At 37.7% G+C, this 21587-nt stretch overlaps 2 protein-coding genes across 11 annotated transcripts; both read left to right on the top strand.

Moving 5' to 3' along the window:
• The first annotated feature begins 2305 nt into the window (after positions 1–2305).
• On the top strand, positions 2306–12145 carry LOC113580046 (tumor necrosis factor receptor superfamily member 14-like). Of its 3 annotated transcripts, none has more exons than XM_027014360.2 (8): positions 2306–2487; positions 4991–5408; positions 5872–5997; positions 8341–8454; positions 8575–8662; positions 8962–9140; positions 10164–10187; positions 10269–12145. In XM_027014360.2, exons 2-8 carry the CDS (start codon positions 5243–5245, stop codon positions 10313–10315), a joined length of 744 nt encoding a protein of 247 aa, XP_026870161.1. In that variant the 5' UTR covers positions 2306–2487; positions 4991–5242; the 3' UTR covers positions 10316–12145. The 3 variants fall into 3 exon arrangements, with proteins under 3 accessions (XP_026870161.1, XP_026870159.1, XP_026870160.1); XM_027014358.2 differs by having other exon boundaries at positions 2307–2487; positions 8299–8454; XM_027014359.2 differs by lacking the exon at positions 10164–10187 and having other exon boundaries at positions 2307–2487; positions 8299–8454.
• Positions 12146–12247: 102 nt separating this feature from the next.
• On the top strand, positions 12248–21431 carry LOC113580045 (tumor necrosis factor receptor superfamily member 14-like). Of its 8 annotated transcripts, none has more exons than XR_003410936.2 (10): positions 12248–12757; positions 13558–13647; positions 15753–15878; positions 15965–16120; positions 16489–16573; positions 16678–16856; positions 17758–17783; positions 19048–19088; positions 19182–19293; positions 19818–20508. XR_003410936.2 is itself a non-coding variant. In XM_027014353.2 (10 exons), exons 1-10 carry the CDS (start codon positions 12697–12699, stop codon positions 20606–20608), a joined length of 855 nt encoding a protein of 284 aa, XP_026870154.2. In that variant the 5' UTR covers positions 12248–12696; the 3' UTR covers positions 20609–21431. The 8 variants fall into 8 exon arrangements, 6 of the variants coding, with proteins under 6 accessions (XP_026870154.2, XP_026870153.2, XP_026870157.2 ...); XR_003410937.2 differs by having other exon boundaries at positions 20419–20443; XM_027014353.2 differs by lacking the exon at positions 19182–19293 and having other exon boundaries at positions 16678–16720; positions 16820–16856; positions 20419–21431.
• The last annotated feature ends 156 nt before the right edge of the window (positions 21432–21587 follow it).

Here is a 21587-nt window from a genome sequence, read left to right as displayed (position 1 = left end):
GAATGGGCAGTTAAGTTTTTGTTGCTGTTTGCATCTATTGTCTTCTACATCTGTTGTAAATGTTCAAAAGTAAAAGGTCAAAGTCCTTCAGTATTGACAGACTTACCGAATTGTTCTTTAAAGAGATAATTTAAGAAAAAAAGGTTCTAAGACCTTAAGGTTAGAGTTAGAATAATCATATCACCAATTCTCTATAAAGAAGTAAAGTTTCTGTAAAATTTGTGTAATGCAAGTCTGGTTGTGTAATGCAACCTGAGCTCATGTCACCACAGATTATTCATGCAGGATACAGGAAAAAATATGTATCTATAAGGAAATAGAAAGATTCTGCACAGGTTCTGTCAGTGAATAGAAAAAAATATATAAGTTTTCTAGAACTGCAATTTGTTTGCCCAAATGTTACTTATTCTCACTAACTGTATCAGGATCAGCATGGACCCTCTCTGGGGTGTCCAAGATAAATACAGAAAAACTGATACCTGGCACATCTAACAGTATTGGGATAGACAGATATATAAGGGTCCATTTATGGTGAAACACACACACTGTTTGCACATACCTATGAAAAAATGCATACATATGAAATATTTTCACATAAATAATCTAGTACTTACACTGGTGTATAATAAATTACATTGCATATGCACACACATGCACATTCATTCACTGGTGCGTAAACAGAGTTTAACTATGAGCGTGTGTGTGTGTGTGTGTGTGTGTGTGTGTGTGTGTGTGTGTGTGTGTGGTCACGTGTATGTAGAACAATTTTCACTGCGCCCGGAAGTGATTTTATTATAACAGGAAGGCAGATATTTAACATGTGCAATTGTGTTTACGCGCCAGTGAATGAATGTGCAAGTGCGTGTATATGCGAGGGTAAGTCATCATATGCAAATGTAAGTAGTAGATTATTTATGTAAAAATGTTTCAAAGGTGTGGCAAGTAGTGTGTGTGCGCGCGCAAGTGTTTTACTGCTTTCACCCTAAACGACCCGTGGGATGTCTTTGTGTTATGTGGTGCGAAGCATTTCATCCAATCGGAACGCGCAGAATGAAGGTCGGGTGCGTGACTAATTGAAAAAAGTAATAAGGAGATGAGATCACCAGCACCTTATGTTCGTGTCCTGAGTTTTCGCTGAAACTAGAGGCGTCAGAAAAAGGAAACCTGTGAATTTTATTCCAAATGGGAACACCAAAGATTTTTAAAAAGCAACTTTGAGGAGGAGTGTCTTTTTCGTATTATCACATTGTGACTTTTGATACTAATGAGTTTTCCAGTATGACAATGTGGGTGTAGCTTGGGACAGCTATTTTAAATATTTGCCTCCTCCTTTCAGCTTCTCGTGCAGTCAGTGGAATGCTGGATTGCATTCCTGTACTCCTAATAAGTAGTGTAGATGAGGAACCACGTGAGCAGAGCTTCCAAAGCTCCGAGTAAATGTACCGTTGGGTCTGAATAACCAGTAATATGCTTTCTATGTGCTGGTAACAGGTGAACTGAAGACAACCCAGTGGAACATGAAGTGTGGGGAAGAAACGATTAATTCTTCCTATAATGCAAGACACAGCGTTAATCCCACCAGCAGTTTCAAGACAATTGACAATCGTTTGGAGATTATTACTATTGTTATTCTTTTTCTGAATTTGGAACTGTGTGTGTGTGTGTGTGTGGCCGGGTTGAATATGAAATACGTGGATGGTGTTGTCACATGTGTGCAAAAGGTAAAAAAGCAGGTATTTACAGGACTTGTTAGCTTCTAAATTTGCAGTGCTTTTGGTATTATGTACAGTGAGTAAGGTTTAAAGGCTAAGCAACATTTATGTCATCATTAAACAGAGCGATGTTTGAAATGATTTCTCATTACGGAGTGTGTTTCAGCCATTTTGTTTGGTGTTTGAAATTTCAACAGCAGTTACCCTATTTAGTTCAGAATCAAATAACCACACTGCAGTGTGGACTGAATGGGATTTTAAAGGAAACCATGTTTTGCAATCAGATGGGGGTGATGAATTGAGAAGACATGGTGTGACTCATCGTAACGTGCGATGGCGGACAAGGGCAGCGTGCAGTCCCGAGTCAAGAAATCAAGGGCGTTTAAAGTGAAACCAAAAGCGATACGCAAACACATTTGGTCACATAAAGACAATGAACGGCAAAGAACAGTCGGACACGGAGGACTAAATATATGAGGGACTCTGTGTCAAATCCAGTACATTATTTATTATGTTATACGTCCACTGTAAATATACCAAAAGCGCAATCGGCCTTTCCCAGTCCGTTCACAATTCACTAAACACCGCCACCTTCTGTTTACAGAAGCAACGTTTTAATATTGGAGAAGAAAACGAGAACGAACCGTCTAACTCTCCTTTGTACTACCACTGACGAAAATAAATAAAGAGATAGCAGCGATTGAACGACATAAATTGGAATAATACGAGTACCTCCTGCAATATGTGTAGCATCCCGTGGAGACAAAATAAATCAGTAAGTTCTGTCTGTTTGGATTTGCTTTTTGTGCAACTGTAAGTAAAACGTATTCAGTATGGCGGTTGTAAATCCCCAGTCAACAGACCTGCTTTGCCAGTGTCGCTGGTTTCTTCGCTACCAAAATAAGAAAATGGTTTGCGCAAATAGCCAAATGGACGATAACACAATACTTAAAATATATTCCAAAAAAACATTGTCTTTTTAGTTATTCTGTCTGTATTTTAACCTACTTCATTACGTTCTGATAGAAAATACGGATGCAATTTAAATATAGGCTAGTACCAATGAACTACGACGTAGACAGAGACGCGCCTGACATGCTATTGGCCTTCACCACGATGTAACTTGTGATAGAGCGTATTAAAGACGATTTAGAATGACAAAGCGCATTCAAATGGATTTTGTTTGAAATGGTTATTCATGTGATATCGGGGTGGTGTTTCCTCCAACAGCCCTTCAATAAGACGTGGTTATTTGCTGGTGCGTCAAGCAGAAGCAAGTGCGTTGTTTACTTGAAGAAGGAACAAATATAAGGGCGTAGTTGGGGGGAGGACTTGGGAAGCTTGAAGCTCCTGTGACTGACAGGACCCTAAAATGTATTAGAACTTTTTTTTAATTTCAGTATTAAACTGTTAATATGTAAACTTCCAACATGTAATCAATGCAGGCAAAGGTTTTAGCAGCTATTCATAGTAAACGGGTTGTCCCCGTCTCTGCCCTGGGCCAGAACAGACAGCCTGGCCTCTCCATCCCCTTATCGTAGTCCCAACTGAAGAAAGAGGTGAGCAGACCTCTGCGTGGTTTGTTCATGAGTCCTCTGATCATGTTTTCCCTTGTTTCAAATATTAAGAGCGTAACTGTCTGTATTTTCCATTGAATTGATTCCTCTCGTAATATGTCCAAGCTTATTAGCCTGTATATTACATACTATTATATAAATAATAGAAACGGGTAACAATTAAATGTAACATGTTTAATTGGATAAAACATTTAATCAAACATTTTAACCAGTTATTTGTAGAGTGATGAGTGACGCCTTCACCTCTCCATTCCTCGGGTATCAAAGCCTAAGACTACATGACAAATGTATTAACATAATTTCTTTTTGTATTATGACATCTGGCGATTAAACACTTAGCTAGAGGCCTGTTTTATAGTTAACTGCTGGTTAGCATAGCTAGATAATATAGCTACCTACCTAATTGTGAAGCATCTGGCTATTGTTTAAAATAACTGGCTATCAAATATGTAGCCATGTTCACAATAGGTTTTTAAACATTAGTAGCAATGTGTGTTATGTAATAATTTACCACAGTTATGTGCTTGTTCTGAGTATTTTAGTTAGTTATAAAGTGCTGTAAGTTCCTAGCTAACAGAACAAATGAAAGGAGGATGCAATCGTTGAGAACAGCGAGATGTATTAAAGGCCAGAATCGTCCAGGGTCATAGAGTCAGAATTAATAGATCCAGGGGACATGATAGCAAAGCAAAACACAAAAAAGCAAAAGGATAAATGGACAGGCTAACAGAGAAGAACAGAATATAGAATAAGCAGCATGCTAAATCCAAACTGGGATAACATAACAACAGAGGCTGAATCCAAACTGGGAGAACATAGGCTAGGATAAAGACAAAGCAGGTTTAGGACAGACAATGAGTAGTGGCACAACTAGGAAAACATGGGATATAAATACATAGGACAATGAGGGCTAACTAGAGAGAACAAGAAACATGAAAATAATGAGGGGAAGAGAAAATGAAACTAAGGAAAGGAACCAAAACAAGGAAAAGAAAAAAATTGCCATTTTGCTTTGCTCTGAATCTGTCCTACTTAATTTGTGTGTTATGTTTAAGATGATGTTTTTCATATCGGCTGAATGTTGTGCATATAACATAAGACACAAGCGTCACATTGGATTTGGTTATCACTTCATGATTAGTACAGCCTGTGGGAATATTCCGAGCTCTTTCTCAAGGTCACTTAAAACCTTTATAATCTTGAAAATATGCCTGAAAATGCATTGTGGCACACCATGAGTTTAGTTCAGATGCTTTTTCTGATGCTCTTCGTTTAGCTACGTAGCTAGTTAGCCTTTTTTTTTTCATCAAATATCATTGATATTGGACCACACTCTACTTTCATATTAATAGTGCACATTAAGAGAGAGCACAGATATGTGATCCTTAAAGAAAAGCATATATTGTGAGCTACTTTTCATAAATGCCATTTGAGTCCCATGCCAGAAAATGTCTTGTTTACTGTGCATTATGTCTCTTTACTGTGTTTACAAGCAATAAAAATGAATGTCCTATCATTTCAAAGCTAAGTAATGTAAAGTAACCAATTGATATTATAATACTTTCATTCTTTTTGTTGCAGTTTTGAATATCTTCACTGTGTAGTAGGATTAATATTGGCTTCAGACTCTAAATGATGGCCTGGTTGTTATTCATGTCTAACAGATTTCAGTCACTGTAAATATACACCCTTTCCTTTCAGCTTCACCTGTAAGCAGTGGACATCTGGACAAGAATCCTGAATTCCTAATGCATGTGTTGTGAAGATGAGGAACCACATCAGCAGAGCTTACAAACACTGAAAATAAATGTAGCGTTAGGTCTAAATCTCCAGAGCAGATCTGCCTTCTATCTGCTGCAACCTTGCTAAATGTGCTAATAGATGATCTGAATTCAACTCAGTGGAGCATATGAAGTGTTGAGAAGAAGCATTTAATCTTTGTTCCTATAATGCATGACAAAGGAAGTGAATCTCACCAGCACATTTAAGATGAACAATAGTTTGGAGATTGTTTTTATTATTGCTGCTGTTTTCATCATGAATTTGGAACCATGTTTGTGTGAGTGTGGCCGGGCTGAATATAACAGAAATGGAGGCTGTTGTCCCATGTGTGCAAAAGGTAAGCCAAAAGCACGTATTTCCAGACCATTAAATGAAGTATGACAGAGAAATGTACATAGTTAGAAGTCCAGCTAAGTTGGCAGCTACCAGCTGTTCTGAGGTCAGTGGAGAACTAATTATATTGCTCCTGACTGAGTAGTCATTTGTTTTTATGCAATAAAGCTTGAATTGTTGTTTTATAATTGGAGATACATGGAAAAGGAAAAAACTGAGATCCAGATTTCAGTGTTTTCATAGTTAGTTACAGCCCTTCCAGCAGTTGTTAGGTAGTAAACACAGACAGAAGGTCTTTAAACTAGATGGCTAACTGTTGCATAGCCTTTAGATATATGCCTAAAAATGTGGTGCAAAAGTAACCTTCTGAAATTGAGGCATCTTTTTAGCAGTAGGACTGTAATAACCGTTAATGAAAACATTGATATTTTAGCATCTTTGATTTATTTATGTTCTTTGTTTTCTAGGATCCCGTGTGTATAGGCACTGCACTGAGGACACTAGTACAACTTGTGTTCCATGTCTTGAATCAACTTATACTGCTGAAGCCAATGGCCTAGAAAAATGCTCAACCTGTTCAGTGTGTGATTCTGGTAAGTCTCTAATTTCGAATAATTCTGTGTTTTAATAAACCATTCTGTGCATTTTTAAAAGAAGTGTATTAGAAAAGGGTTCAGACAGCAAGATTCCATCACAGAATTCAGATTGAATCAGCCATCAGTACCACAGAAATGAAACCCACCTTAGGTGGAGGCTCAATTAAAATGCAGCTTGTTACGACCCTGTCTAGGCAGTGAGATCACAACAGCACTGTGAAAAGACTTGTAGCAGGATGGTAGGTAGAATGATTAATCACTGGACTAAACTGGTAGACGAGGTGAAATTTTGTGTATTTAAATGGTGAACACAGACACACACACACACACACACATAAATATTTTATATATATATATATATATATTTAGAATGTGTGTGTGTGTATGTATATATATATATAAACACTGAATAACTTCAGGAGTGGTTAATTGCCAACATAAACAAAACCCACACTACCAAAAGAAACACCACAACTAATTACACTTTGCAGGACAAAATAAAATACAGTCCAACACTAAATCCCTGACAATAAACAGACAATAACCCCAAACCCAAACAAACAGGCACCACTTCCTACAATCAGTGACTATACATAAACATACACAAAAACCTTTCATCTATCACAGGGATCACAATCATAAACAAAACATAGAGAATGCTAACATACAGATCTACACATATACAACCTAACTAGGGATATCACAAGACAAGGTAAGCACCGCAAAGATTACAAACTCACAAATCATACAGCAGTACACTACTTCAAAAATGAGCTTGGGCAAGCCACCATCTTCTTCCAGCAGGGTCCTTATATAAGTCACAGCAATCACGGCAATCACTCAATGAGGGGCGGGGCCAGCAACAAAGTGCACAGACAGCCCCAAATCCCAAACTGGACCTGGAGCACACTGCAGCACTCCAGGAGTGTAACACCCCCCCCCCCCCCCCCCCTTACGTATGAGACCTGGTGGGGGGACAGACTCCAGCATACCTTAAATTCTTGACAAGGTGTCAGCAATCACATTCTCTACACCTTTTCTATGAACTATCTTGAGAGGAAATCCCTGTATAATCATTTACCATCGCATGAGTCGCTGGTTAGAGTTACACATCTGGTTCAAAAACACCAAAGGATTATGATCAGTATAAACAGCGATTAGATCTGAACTACCATCAAGATACACTTTAAAGTGTTGCAGAGCAAAAAGGAGTGTAAGGGCTTCTTTCTCAATGGTACTATAAGCTAACTGATGTTTTACAAACAAAGTAATAAACAGGGTGGTCAATAGCAGCTGAATCCTCCTGTAGGAGTACCGCACCCGCAGCAGTACCAATAGCATCCGCTTCAAGTTTAAAAGGCTTTGTAAATTCTGGAGCAAGGAGTACAGGTGAACTACACAGAGAACTTTTCAGAGAGTCAAATGCATTTTGGCAAATTCGGAGTCCATACAAGAGAAGTGTTTTTGCATAAAAGTGAAGTCAAATATAAGATAACATCTGAAACGTTTTTACAAAAGCAACAGTAGTAGCCAGCCATCCCCAAAAACTGACGTAGGTCCCATTTTGTCCGAGGAACCGGAAAAGCTTTGATGGCTTGTAGCTTAGCATCCAAGGGATGCACCTGTCCACGACCCACCATTTTTCTAAGGTAGCTAACCACACTTTTCCCAAGTTCGCACTTTTCCAAATTTAAGACTAATGAAGCATCTTGCAATTTAGAGAATACAGTCTTACAGTGTCCTCAAATGCTGCTCTCATGTATCTGAATATACAACAAGGTCATGGAGATAAGCTTTACAATTCGTTACACCTTTCAAAACGATAGTCATAAGCCTTTGGAAGGTAGCAGGGGCGTTATGCAATCCAAAAGGCATAACTGTGTATTGCAGAAAGGTGTCCAGTGTAGCAAAAGCGGATATCTCTGATGCACGATCAGTAAGAGGGACCTGCCAATAACCTTTAAGAAAATCTTATTTGCTGACAAATACAATTTGCTGATAAAATACAAAGTGCAAAATACTAAAACATTTTAGCTGCAGTATAGCTGCTATAATAAGTCACTTCTTAGAACTGTGATTGGCTAAGTAGTAAAATATTCATGCTGTGCAATGATTGGCTAGATAGAGAACGGTGACATGCTGAGTTAAACTAAAACAGAGATGAAGACACTAGAACCCTTTAAACAAGCCAAATATAGGATAAGAGCATACTTTTGAACATAATGCATCAGTGATGGGGTCAAACTATGTTTTGAGGATATGTTTTATGTGGGCAATGTTGCTTTGTGTTTTCCCTAGGATATGGTTTAAGAATAAAAATGAAATGCACATCGTCTTCAGATACAGTTTGTGAACCATTGGAGGGATACCACTGTATTGATGAAAACCGGGACAGCTGTACACAAGCAGTGGAGCATAAAACATGCAGCCCTGGGCAGTACATAAAGGAGAAAGGTTAGAATAGTAGATCTTCTATAAGCCTTTCAAGTAACAGCTGTGCACTTTTTAATTTACTAGATTGCAAGAGCTGCCACTTTATTAACTGTGACTCAACAGAAATAATATTTTTTTCAGGAACAGCACTTAAAGATACCATATGTCATGTATGTGCTGCTGGTACCTACTCAAATGGCTCTCTTCAAACTTGTCAGCCACATTCAAAGTAAGTTCACTTGTTCACTGTCATTGAATCATTATCATTTTGATTTTCCTGAATATTGAATGTTTTTTTAGTGCAGTATTGTATTTAGTGCAGTAATATGCTGAGTGAGCAAGGAATGCATGATTTAGAAGGTTCTACAAGTTGTAGAGTAGTGTGTGCCTACAGTAATGAGTTAAGAGAGGAACAGATTAATCTGAGATACAGTGTGAGGTGAAAAATTATCTCAGAGATGATTTGGGAAATGAGACGTGCAGAAATCATGTTACTTCATTGTACTTTTCGTTTTTTGTTTTGGACAGATGTGAAGGTTTGGGTATTGAAGAAATAAAGCCAGGAACCAATTCTTCTGATGTTGAATGTGGAACGATAGTATCTGTTCCTGTAATAGGTGGAATCTTAGGTGTTGTGGCACTGGTGGTTATAATAGTGGGAGTAGGCATGACTCTTAAAAAGAAGTATAAGCCTGTCCCACCTGCAGGTAAAGAGTTAATACTTATTTAACTGCACAAAAGTTGGCCTTTTTATGTTTTATTTTTAAACTGTGAAATTTTTAAAATTGGAGTTTAAAGAAAGGCATACTTCGCAGTCAGCTGGGGATGGTGAGATGTTGAGTGTGGTGAAGTGTGGTGCTCAGAAAAGGGCAGGATGCCACGCAAGTCAGGAACTCACAAAAGTGTTTAATGTGAAAGTGAAAGCCAAAGCATTGCTCAGTCACGTAAAGGCAAAGGCTGTGTTCAAAATAGCCCACTACATATCACCCGCATACTAATTGGGCCTGAAATCAGTATGCAGTATGCGAGCAAAATAAATTTTTCCAGTATGTGAAAGATGCCAGGATGACATACTGACCAGGCCAAATATTCCAATATGGGACCAAGGCTATCTTCATGCTGTACTGCATTCCATCATACAACAGTGGCAGAAAGTCTTTCAGAATTGGGTGGCTCCTTCATGAGTTCATGTGAAACCATAGTATGGTTTGCATTTGTAGTATACTGAATACTATATTGTATATGGCTATGGGGACCAGTAGGCAGTAAACAGTATATACTGATTGCAATTTGCAGTATATGGTATGTAGTAGACTATTTCAAACATAGCCAATGAATGACAAAGAACATTCAGTTGGGGAGAACTAAATATGTGAGGAAATTTGTGAGGGGAACGTGGCACAGGTAAGGCAAGGAGAGACTAACAAGATAAAGTTGGATATGCTCAGCAAGGGGACTGGCATGATTTGGGGGGTGGAACAGGGAGTACAGCAAACAAACACATGCGTCTGTGTACGGACATAAACAGCAAACACATGGGAGAGTGACATAGATGAGGGGGCACTATTACGCGGCTTTGAGTGTGAGGAAGTCGAATTTCTTTCTTTACCTTAAAAAAATGCTTGTTAGTTTGGAGTATGTGATCAAAGGAAAGCAATTATGTATGAGAGGATTATGCACTTCTATGATTTAGATGTATCCTATGAAATTAATGTTTTTACTTTTCTTAGAGGCAACTCTGATGTCAGTGGTCGGTAAGCCACTTTCATTTTCATTCTGAATTTAGGCTACCATAACATTTCATGCTGACACAATGGCTCATCCTTTTTTTTTAGGTTCATCCTTTAATGAAAGAACAGCAGCTGATCAAGTAACAGTATAATTCCTCTGAAATTGAATTACCTGGATCGGGTTCTTCCCTCTGCTATGGACTATCTCATTGACATACCAGAGTGTGTGAGGACTAGAAACCCTCTCCTGCTCTTACCCTGGATACAGGAAGCCTGCATAGCTGGGTGTGAAGCCCAGTGTTCTTCACTTTGCGCACACATGACTGCACCCTCATCCACCCTGCTAACACCAATCAAATTCACTGATAACACCATAATAGTTTGTATCTGATCACAGACAGCTAAGAAACAGCCTACAGGAACAAGGTGCAACTTTGGCGTAAGGATAACAACAGTGTTATACACCTGAAAGACAAAAGGAGCTCATTGTAAACTTCAGAAAGGCTATGAAAGTAGAGAGCATCCACTCCACCTGCATATCTGTGGCATGCTCGCTGCACAGTGGCAGAACAGAAAGATCCGCACTGGATACTGAGGGAGCCTCAGTGAGTAATCATGCCTGACCTAGAACACCTGCACAGTTTGTGTGCTGGCCAACTATGGAAGGAACCAGCAGAGGCACCACACACCCTGAACACTGTCTTTAGTCTCCATGCAGATAGTGATGTGATCTTGTCCAGATGACCAGGTGAGCTCTGTCCGGCGCCAAATAGGAAGTAACAAAGTGGAGAGATGAACATCTCTGGCAGGTAGATGAGACATGGAGGAAAAGGGAGTATAGCGCCATTAGTCTGCGGTCGGACTTTCAGTCCGATTGTGAGGAGGACTCATCGATGGAGGTGGAGGAGGTCCTCCACAGGGACCCTCCTTCTGTTGGCGACACTGACTCCCTCTCATGGCTCTAACATGATGAAATTCTTACACTCTTGTCTATTGTGTGCACTAACATGAAGATAACTTTCATGGAGATAACAGAGCACTTCTGTAAGTCACTGTGCACTAAAGCATCTGCTGCATGTTGTAAATGTAAATATTTCTATTCACCCTCCTCCCCTGGCGAGCAGTACTGTTTTCGTGCACCACACGTTAGTCTACATGTCACTGCAGAAACAGGTGAAAGTGCATCTAGTTGTAAGGAAAAGGGTGAAAGATGGCTTATCAGACCATGGTATATTTGACCCATAGGGGGTCCAGGATGTGTGTTCATCAGACCAGTGTATTTTGGCACTGGCTCTGAATAAGCCATTTCTGAGTGGTGGTGCTGGCATAAAGATCATGGAATGTATCTTCTGAACAGACTTGGACATGCTGAGAAAGGAAACAAAGCCATAGTGAAATAGTAAAATAACTAGCAAAAATAAGTAAAATAACTTTTCCAGATCACTTTTTAAAACAACACCTTGAAAGCGAAGAGAAAATTATTTGATACTTTGCATCATTTACAAAGCTGTCATTTCTAGTATATTTTATTTAATTGGATATGTTTTATTTATGACCTTTATATGATTCCTGTAGACGTTTGGCTTCCTGATATTTTAGTTGTGTTTCTCAAGAGGCAGGTAACGCATTGCTGATGTCAGAAGCCGTAACGGCCCGAGTGCTGCAGGGCAAGGAGCTGGACGCACAGACCTCTCTCGATGTAGACAGTCATTTATGGCACTCACATAAGTTAGTGCAGCGTGATGTAAATAATAAATGACAACAGGTACAAAAATTTACGTTACATGCTAACAACTAACATGAACAATGATTGACCCCATGGTACAACACACAGGTTTAAATTCAGACACAGATGAAACACAGAACCAGGTGCAGGTGTGTTAGGTTAGCTGGAGGACCGAGGCATGCGGGGACTAGTTGGCCTGGGGGATGAGGGTTGTGAATGAGTTAATATTTTATTAATAAAGTGATGTTAAAACCAACTTGATAACTTAAAGCTGCGGTGGATTTAGGAAATGGGATTTTATCCAGAGGGGGTTAAAAGAAGGAAGGGACAGTTTGTCAATGGGTTAGGGAAAACAAATTAATGTGGCGCTTTTTACGACGTTACAACTGACATAAACGGCGTGAAATACGGCGTTTTACATGGTGTCTTGCGTTGTCTTTTACAGCGTAGTGGAAAAATAGCGCTGTATTTTGGGGAATAAAAGCCAGTTTTTCCATACACAGCGACAGACGCATGACGTCGGAACCACGTCGAAGTCGTCGTAGTAGGTTACCGCCTTTATGCGTATGTAGTCACTGTACCTTAGGTTGCACATACTAGAAACTGTTTTTAAACATTAATCTGGTAATACATTGTCAAACTCTTTTTCGATCGTCACGAAACAGAGGTGTAGCTAGATAAGATTTTTTTAAAGCCATTTTCCAACTTGAATAGCTGAGCTACCGAGGATCATGCAAGGAACCGAAGAAGATCAACGCTACAGGAAACAGACAAAAACGAAACTACACAATCCTCAGTAATTTGAACATGTTACTTGGAAAAACAAGAAATTTCTCAGACTTTGTGATCTTTGGTTTACGCGTATTCGGTAAGCATGCGGTGTGACCTAAGTGACACCTACATTTATGTCGGAACTGTTCAGCTGGTGGGGCGGCGGTGTTTAACGCCTTAACGGGATCTCAACAGACACGCTAGAGCTAGCACGTTCGTTTCTTTACTTCTTTATCAAAAGCACACAAAATGCACATTTATGAAGAGTTTACACCACACGATAGACGATTTTATCCCCGAATGTTTCTCTCTTTGACAGATTTTAGAGGTTCGTCGAGTAAAACTCAGCCCACAGGCAACAAAGGCTCACGCGCGACAAGGATGACTTGTTCAAAGACGCGATCTGAGAATCTCGCGCGACACTCCCAGCGTTCAGTTAAATTTGTAGTTAGCGTTCTCGGATAAATACATGCACCTGTCGGAGAGTCCTAATCCAAAAGACGGGTTTGTCTTACTTTACCAAAACTGTTTGTTGGATCATTTCAATACATGGGTTAATAAAACCACTCCTCTAGAGCGTCTGACGGTCTATTTGCTGCCAGCTAGCACGACTATGGCCTACTATTCGGTGTTCTTGGTTCAGAGCAGTTGGAAAATGATTGATCAAAATGTGGACTGTGTTAGTGCATTTAGTGTCGGTCATGCGTCTGTAGTTTACGTGATAGTTTTTGTTCTTTTTACCATGCGAATGGATTTTTTTCTCCATCAAATATATGCAAACATGCCCTCAGATAAATTAAGCTTTGATTCGGACTGGTTAAAAACCTCTGTCTATTTTTTTCTGTTGTCTGAATGTAGCTCTGTGATACTTATTTTTGTTTATTTATCTCCATACAGGTGTTTATGCTGTGCTCGTATATGGAAACAATTGTGGTCAGAGCGAATATCAGTCAGCATCGGGAGAATGTTGTCCAATGTGTAATATAGGTATGGCATGTTAGTACACTAATTTAATCGAGCCATTAGATAGAAAGGGAAAGTTTAGACAAGTTTAGACACTTGTCATCCTATTAAGATTTTTAAAAATCTTTGATAAAATACTTCACAAAATGAAACCTGCAGTAAAGGTGTAATAATTAAATATTATAGGGGCAGTGGAAGCTCAATGGTAAAGGTACTTGACTTGTAATCAGAAGGTTGCTGGTTCAAGCCCTGCTACTGCCAAGTTACCACTGTTGGGCCCATGAGCAAGGCTTTTAACCCTCAATTGCTCAATTTGTTCTCAGTGATACTTCTAAGTCACTTTGGATAAAAACATCAGTAAATGCAAATTATAGGTTAGCGTATACTACCTTTTAAAATTAGGAGATTTAAGAACTGAAAATATGTCTAAAGGCATGATAACAAAAACTCCAAAATCATCCTGAAACGTGGAACAACTCTCCATATTGCACATAGTTGTAATTGATCATAATCTGCTTGTGTGCTTATTTATTTGTTCAATATATCAGTTACCAGTTTTTTCACAAAACAATAATTTGGTTATTCTGTTTGGGGAGATCCTAATCATGTTTAGGATTTGTCAAAGTGATTTCCTTGGATTTCATATAGATGAAAAAATCTGTTCTACCTGCTCCTGGCTGTTGCCCTAACTCTTCAGAACTTTACATATGAATTACTGTGTTCAAATTCAAGAAACTGCGCAGTTGTAAGTCTTGTGTTGTTCAAGGCAACTTGTAAATAATTGTACATTTTAGTTATTAACTTTCTTGTCTTAAGGGTGCTTATCAAATTTTCTTGAAGGATACTTGCATTGCATTTTTTTTTAGAGATTACAAAGTGAATTTTGAATTAAATGGGATTAAATTGATAGTATTACTAAACGGAAGAGAAAGACAGACTGAGTGGAATTCAAACCTCCGGCAAATAAGCCATTTTATAGCAGTCATCTGATGATGTGTAATGTAGCACAGATAACAAAAGTAGTTAAAATTGTAAATTATCTTGATTCTGTTATTGAGCAGCCAATGAAATGCACTATGATGACACAGCTTTAATATGTAATACACAAAGTGGTATTAAATATCTAAAATTAGTACCACTAAAATCACTCATTTTTAAATATGAAACAGCTTGAAATAGCATATTTGGTATATTTTTTTGCTTTTTGTCAGGATCTGAAAATGTTTTTATATCTACTATTAAGTCTTAAATTCCTTCTCAACACTCTTTATAACATTAAATTGCATGTAATGGTTCCTAATGCTTCCAATCATTGTGTTAATTGAAAGCAATTACAACAGCAGATGACATGGCTGGTAACACAGTGCATGTTTCTAATACTGTTTAGCCTTTTTGAACATTATGATACAATACTGAAAGAGAAATCACCAACTAATTCATCTTGGCATTTTCTCCTTTTTTCTTTCATAATTTCTCTTTAATTCTTTATGTTCTTTTGTTCCTTCTTTTCCCTTACTAAACCTCCTTGTCCATATATCTGAAAGGGACTAGCTCTCCTACCACTTCATAGATTTGGCAGGTGATTAATTCTGTGTATGCAATTTAACCAGTAATCATGACTTTTGATATATCTGGGATTAAGACATAAACTGCATGCTTATACAATAACGTATGTAAACTAAAACCAAATTTCAACAATACTTTTGTTACAAAAGAGTCTGTAGTCAGTCTTAAAGGTGATGCATGCACTTAAAAATATAGATGAATTAGCATGGGTGAATCCTACTGGTAAGTTCCATTTCATTCTGGAGAAAGTTGAGGGTTTAAAGGCAAGCTTTACACTGGAGAGTAGTTTGCCTGCACTGGAAAGATAAAACCTTTTGTTCAGCCTCTTATTCAGTTCTTTATACTTTTAGTAATATAAATTTTATTTTATTCTGCACTTTAGCTTGCATTGTCCTGTTTTGGTCAAAGACTACATTTTAAGAGCTATTTTTGAGAAAATATTTAAGGAGAAAATGTCACAAATATTTCATGAAATTTTATATCCTCTTTATTTAGGGCAATCTGTATAATTTGTCTGTTTTCAGTAAATTTGACCTAATTCCCACAATACTTGTGTCTTTTAGGTTCAGTAGTTTTCAGAGACTGTGAAGGTGATGCAAGCACCACTTGCATACCTTGCGGCATTAACACATACATGAATAAACCCAGTGGTCTTTACAGATGCTTTCTGTGTAAAACCTGTGATCACGGTAAGCTTTTTTTCTTTTTCTTTTTTTTTAATTACTTTTTTTCTATGACATGGTACATATTGTAATATTTTCAAATGTGTTCTTAGTACAAGGTCTTATCATTACACAAGACTGTACAACTATACAAAATACAGTCTGTGGAATCCTGGAAGGATACTACTGTAAGGATTACGGAGATGGTGAATGTACATTTGCCTTAAAACACAGAAAATGTCAATCAGGGCAAGAAATTAAAGTTGCAGGTGGGTTTAATGCATCTGCTTTTCCTCTGATTTATCTCCCGACGGATTTCTTGTAGAGCATAATTACATATACAAACTGTCCAGTGATGGTGTGTTGGTGGCAACTTGAAAAGATGTAGTGGCTGGGTACATGTGTATGGGAGGAAGCACACGCTAGCCTTCAGCCTCCTGGGGGAAGACTTCATGAGCTAGTGTGTGGAATTGGGACGCTGCTAACATTGGGAGAAAATTGGGGTAAAATTAAAAACGCAGTCTGGATTTGATTCTGATAAATGATTATGGAAAGCAGTCAGAGTCACTGCCTCATCATCTTTTGTAAAATATTTTTTGGATACAAAGGCTAAATAGTCCCAATGCAATATTTACAGGGACAAAAAACACAGATACAGTGTGTGAAGCCTGTCCATCTGGATTTTATTCTCCACTGGGTGTGAACTGCACTAAATGGACAGAGTGAGTTAAACTTTTGTTGTGTAAGATGTGTAATTTAATATGCATTACTTATTCTTGATTTTTCTCAAACAGTCATTTAAACATTTTTCAATCTTTTCTTTAAGCTGTTCCGTCAAGGATGAAGATGTGGACAAAGAAGGCAGTTCTGTAAATGATGTTACATGCAAACCCAAAAGAAGAGAAAGATACAGTCTCATAGCTGCTGTTTTAGTAGCAATAACTTTTGTTTTATTTTTTAAATTAAAGTGTGACTCAAAAGAGACTAAACGGGAAGTGACTAAAGGTGGGTACGTTAACTACAGAGAGGCTGTTAACACCTTATAGTAACGTGTTTCTGATAATTGGATCATATTGGGATTTAATTTGGCCACATGAAAAACACCTACAGGTTGCATTGTGATCAGATTACAATCATCACCTAAACTACATTCTAGGTGTTCAGAGATGGATCTTGGTCACATTTAACAAAAGTGTAAACAGGATTTTTTTTTTTGTTGTTTGTTTGTTTTATTTTTTATATATCTGCATAGAAATAGAATAAACGGAAATAGCTCTGCTGAGTGTTGACCTTTCTTTCCTGACCAAAAATGCCCTCTGTACAGTAGTAGCTGCAAGACAAACCCTTCTCCTCTACTGATGTAGACAAGTCATTGACTTCTTTAAATGTTTTCACGGCATATAATACAACAGTATTGGGGGGTGAAAAACCATGTTTAGGGTAATAAATGGAAAAAAAAAAATTTTAAACATGAGAGAAAAATTGGATCTTATCCAGTCACACTGGGAATGCATTTTAGTGAGAATTATAAACAGAATCCAGCCAAAGTATATCCAGATCTGATATTAACACATGTTGATGAAAGACGTAAGCAGGTCCTGAATTAAAATGACACTGGAAGGGGGATTAGTGAATGTCAATCAAAATACTTGTGGGGTTGTGTTAAGTATATCAGTACAGATTTCATTATATTACAATAATGTTAATATTTGCTATGACGATATTTTCATAAGTTATAAAATGATTACTGTATCTAAGACTTCACTCATCTTTTGGAGATGACTGAAAGTGTTTATTTCAGTCACATTTAGCTGTGTCCTTCATCATGGGAAGATTTTTGCCTAGCACAGCAGATGTGTAGGTTATGAGAAATATTTTAACACTATGGGCATGTTTTGTTTTGCAGATAAACCTGCAGCAGCAAATTTAATAGTAAGTACCTAGATATTTTATTATATTATACTAATCATTTTGTTAGGGTTTTAAAGAAAAGGCCCTACACTAAATCACTTGAAAACAGGCTTCATTGTAGTTTGTATGAAGTCCAGCACTAGATGGCTAGATAGTCTTCAGCATATGTCCAACTCCAGTTCTGAAGATCTACCATCTTTCTGTGATTTGTTCAAACCCTAACCTGATGCAGGTAATCACTGCCTTCAGAAGCATCTGAATATTAGAGCTAAGTATGATAAGCTGTATCTCCTGAACTGGAGCCCCTGTTCAACTGAACAATATTCTGACTGTTCTACTAATTGCAAGCAGAGAATAAAAGAAATTAAAAACAAGACAGTTTCTAGTTAATTTCCCGCTTTTGATGGATTTAATAACACTAAAATCCACTTAGCAAACAGACCTACCAAACTAATCTTTTTGTGTTATACAAGTTGTTTGCTTGCTCCTGTAATGTTAATTTTACCGTCAACAAACACTGTCACGCCTTCCACTCCGACTCAGCCAATACTCGCTACACTACCTACAATCCCTTAGTTCGGTCCAGATCACTTGAGTATTGGATTGACCTGCTACTAGTTATCCCTCATACACTCACCTGTATAGCTCTGTTTTTCCACCCAGTCATTGCGAAGACTCATCTACCTGCCTTACGTTTCTGAGCATTAGTATTTGTTATTGCTTATCTGGTTTTTGATCTCTTTCACCTATTCCCGGTTGGACTTGTTTGCTACTCACCTGTTTGCTGGATATTACCTCTGCTTGTTATCTAACTACGCCTTTAGATTGTCCCTCTTAATCATTAAAACCTTTTACCTGCATTCAACTCCATCTGTGCTTGTCACACCTAACACACACTAACAGTAGTATACAGAAGTTTAGTGAATTTGCAATAGAAGTGATCACCCAAACCACCTTTATCAGTGTAGAAAAGTATGGAAGCCAAAAACACATATTACAAATGCAACTGTACAAATTAACTGTGCTAAATGCTGTAAATGGGACAATGGTGACTCTGTGGTTAAGATACTCAACTAGTAGTAAGAAGACTGCCAGTTCAAGTCCTACCACTGCCAAGTTGCCACTGTTGGGCCCCTGAGCAAGGCCCTTAGCCCTTAATTACTCAGTTGTATTCACTTGTAATTGTAAGTCGCTTTGAATAAAAGTGTCAGCTAAATGGCGTAAATGTCTCGGTCCCAAAAATGCCTGTCTGTTTACATGTGTGCTGTTGATTGTGGTGTTACAGACTCCTGTGGAAGAAACCGTGGCTTCTTTATCTAATGTCCCGTAAGAGCAACCTTTTCTGTTTCATTATAAATGCATAATGAAAGTTTGTTCATGTTATATGAAGTAAGAATTTTCTTTATTACTTGCCTTTAGAGTGGAAAACAGGGAAGATGAATTAATATCTGTCACATTATCCTAAAGAGGAAGACGACTGTGTTTTGTACAACTTCTACAAAAAAAACAAAACAAAACAAAGACTCTAAATGTAAATATCATGGGGGGAGCTCATTTACATATGGGAACAACATTTTCATTCCTTGCAAAATACTTTAAAATCAACACTACAGATGATACAGAAGAAGGCTTGCTGGTCGCTTTGTTAACACCTTCAGACAATCAGAAATAAAGATTTTTCTATTCCAGTAGCAAGGCATTTTAATGCTAATAGATACTGATTTAATGATATGTGTTTGCATTGCCAGTCGTTGCTATGGTATCAATGAAATTACAACCCCAATTGCAAAAAAGTCAGGACACTGTAAAATGTAAAAAAAAAAAAGAAAAGAAAAGAAAAGAAAGAAAGAAAGAAAAAGAAAAACAATGATTTGTAAATCTAATAGACCTATATTTTATTCACAATAAAACAGAACACATCAGATGTTAAAAGAGATATTTTACCATTTCATGAAAAATATTAATGTATTAAAACTTGATGGCAGCAACACATCTCAAAAAGGTTTGCACAGAGTCATGTCTACCATTGTGTAACATCCCCTCTTCTTTTAACAGTCTGTAAATGTCTGAGGAGTGAGGAGACCAATTGCTGGAGTTTTGGGAGAGGAGTGTTGTCCTATTCTCGTCTGATGTAGGCTTCTAGCTACTCAACAGTCCTGGGTCTTCTTTGCCACATTTTTTGTTTCATGATGTGCCAAATGTTTTGTGTTGGTGAAAGGTCTGGACTGTTGAGCACCTAGACCCTGCTGTGAAGCCATGTTGTTTTGATGGATTCAGTATGTGGTTTAGCATTTGTCCTATATTGTGCTAAAGAATTGCATTTTTTTGTTTGTTTGTTTGAGGGTAGATAGGTCTGGTGTTTATTTTACAGTGTGGATTTTGTTTATTGTTTTGGCATCACAACTCCTGACGATTCAACAGTTTGTGTTATACTAATACAACTTTTTTTGTCATATACATTTTATTACTGGTCTATTTATTGTCCTATTACTCAGTGTCGCTGTTGCGGCCACGCTACATAGACTGGAGTAGTAATGCATTTTCTTGCTGAAATATGCAAGGCCTTCCCTGAAAGAGACATTGTCTGGACGGAAGCATATATTCTAAAACCACTATATATTGTTAAGCATTGACATATAAACTCTTCAAACCATAGGCACCAATGCAACCCTGTTCCATCAGAGATGGAGGCTTTTGAACTGTACACTGACAAGCTGGGTGGTCCCTTTCCTCTTGAGTCTGCAGGACATGGCATCCATGGTTTCCAGAAAGAATTTCAATTTTTCATTCATATGACCACTGAACAGTTTTCCGTTTTACCTCGGTCCATTTTAAATGATATTTGACCCAGAGAAGACGGCGGTGTTTCTGGATTGCGTTGACGTATGACTTCGTTGCAAGATACAGTTTTAACTTGCATTTGTGGATTTCATGGTGAACTGTGTTCACAGACAGTGATTTCTGGATCCCATGCAGTGATTTCCAGTACAGATTTACACCTGTTTTTAATGCAGTGCTGCCTGAGGGTCAAAAGATCACGAGCATTCAATATTGACCGTCAGCCCTGTCCCACAGGGATTTCTCCAGATTCTCTGACTCTTGATTGTATATTTCACCATCTACAATATATAATAAGTTTTCACAACTTTACGACAAGGAACGTTTTTCTGAAATTATTCCAAAAATTTTTAGATGCAGTTTTTTGCAGATTGGTGAACTGAACCTCTTACCGTCTTTGCTTCTTACAGACTCGACCACTCTAAAAGGCTCTTTGTTTATACAGTCATGTGACTTGGTTACAAATCGCTCCTCCAGCTGATTTTTATTAGTACATCAGCATTGTTTTCCAAATTGAAAATCTGTTATAATTTTATAATAAAGTATGGTTTTAAATAATGTACATTTGTAGGTAGTCATAGTGTTTGTGTGGCCTGTAATTAAATGCAGTCTTTAGCATTGTATCATTTTTAACTAACCATAGATTTGAATGATTGGATGGGAATGGTTAAAAGAAAGCCATACATTGTTGATCAGCCCAAGGCTCATTCTTAATGACCCTCTTGTTCTTTTTTATTTTTGTAACACAAACTACATTTATGAGTAGGCTCGTTATACAAGTTTTGTAGGCTACAGCTGCTCTGCAAAGAAATAAACTCTTTGGACTAATAAGTTTGATGTTTTATGGTTGTGATTATAAAAATTATATTTGATCTTTTTACCTGTATAAGGCATTTTTATGAATGATACTTCCATACAATTAGACCAGGGCCTCATAAGGCATTTTTCGGTCATCAAATATGCTAATTTACAATTCTCATAAACATG

Source organism: Electrophorus electricus, chromosome 23 (genome assembly GCF_013358815.1).
Source record: "Electrophorus electricus isolate fEleEle1 chromosome 23, fEleEle1.pri, whole genome shotgun sequence".
NCBI classification, from domain to species: Eukaryota; Metazoa; Chordata; class Actinopteri; order Gymnotiformes; family Gymnotidae; genus Electrophorus; species Electrophorus electricus.
Note: the sequence above shows the minus strand (reverse complement) of the source record. Positions and strands in the feature narration are given on the sequence as shown.

Coding starts and splice junctions, on each gene's coding strand:
- LOC113580045 (XM_027014352.2), top strand. CDS start 12,697: ATGTTACTTGGAAAAACAAGAAATTTCTCAGACTTTGTGATCTTTGGT. Junction 12,758..13,557: donor CTTTGGTTTACGCGTATTCG/GTAAGCATGCGG, acceptor ATCTCCATACAG/GTGTTTATGCTGTGCTCGTA. Junction 15,879..15,964: donor GTGTAAAACCTGTGATCACG/GTAAGCTTTTTT, acceptor ATGTGTTCTTAG/TACAAGGTCTTATCATTACA.
- LOC113580046 (XM_027014358.2), top strand. CDS start 5,243: ATGACAAAGGAAGTGAATCTCACCAGCACATTTAAGATGAACAATAGT. Junction 8,663..8,961: donor ACTTGTCAGCCACATTCAAA/GTAAGTTCACTT, acceptor TGTTTTGGACAG/ATGTGAAGGTTTGGGTATTG. Junction 10,188..10,268: donor AACTCTGATGTCAGTGGTCG/GTAAGCCACTTT, acceptor CTTTTTTTTTAG/GTTCATCCTTTAATGAAAGA.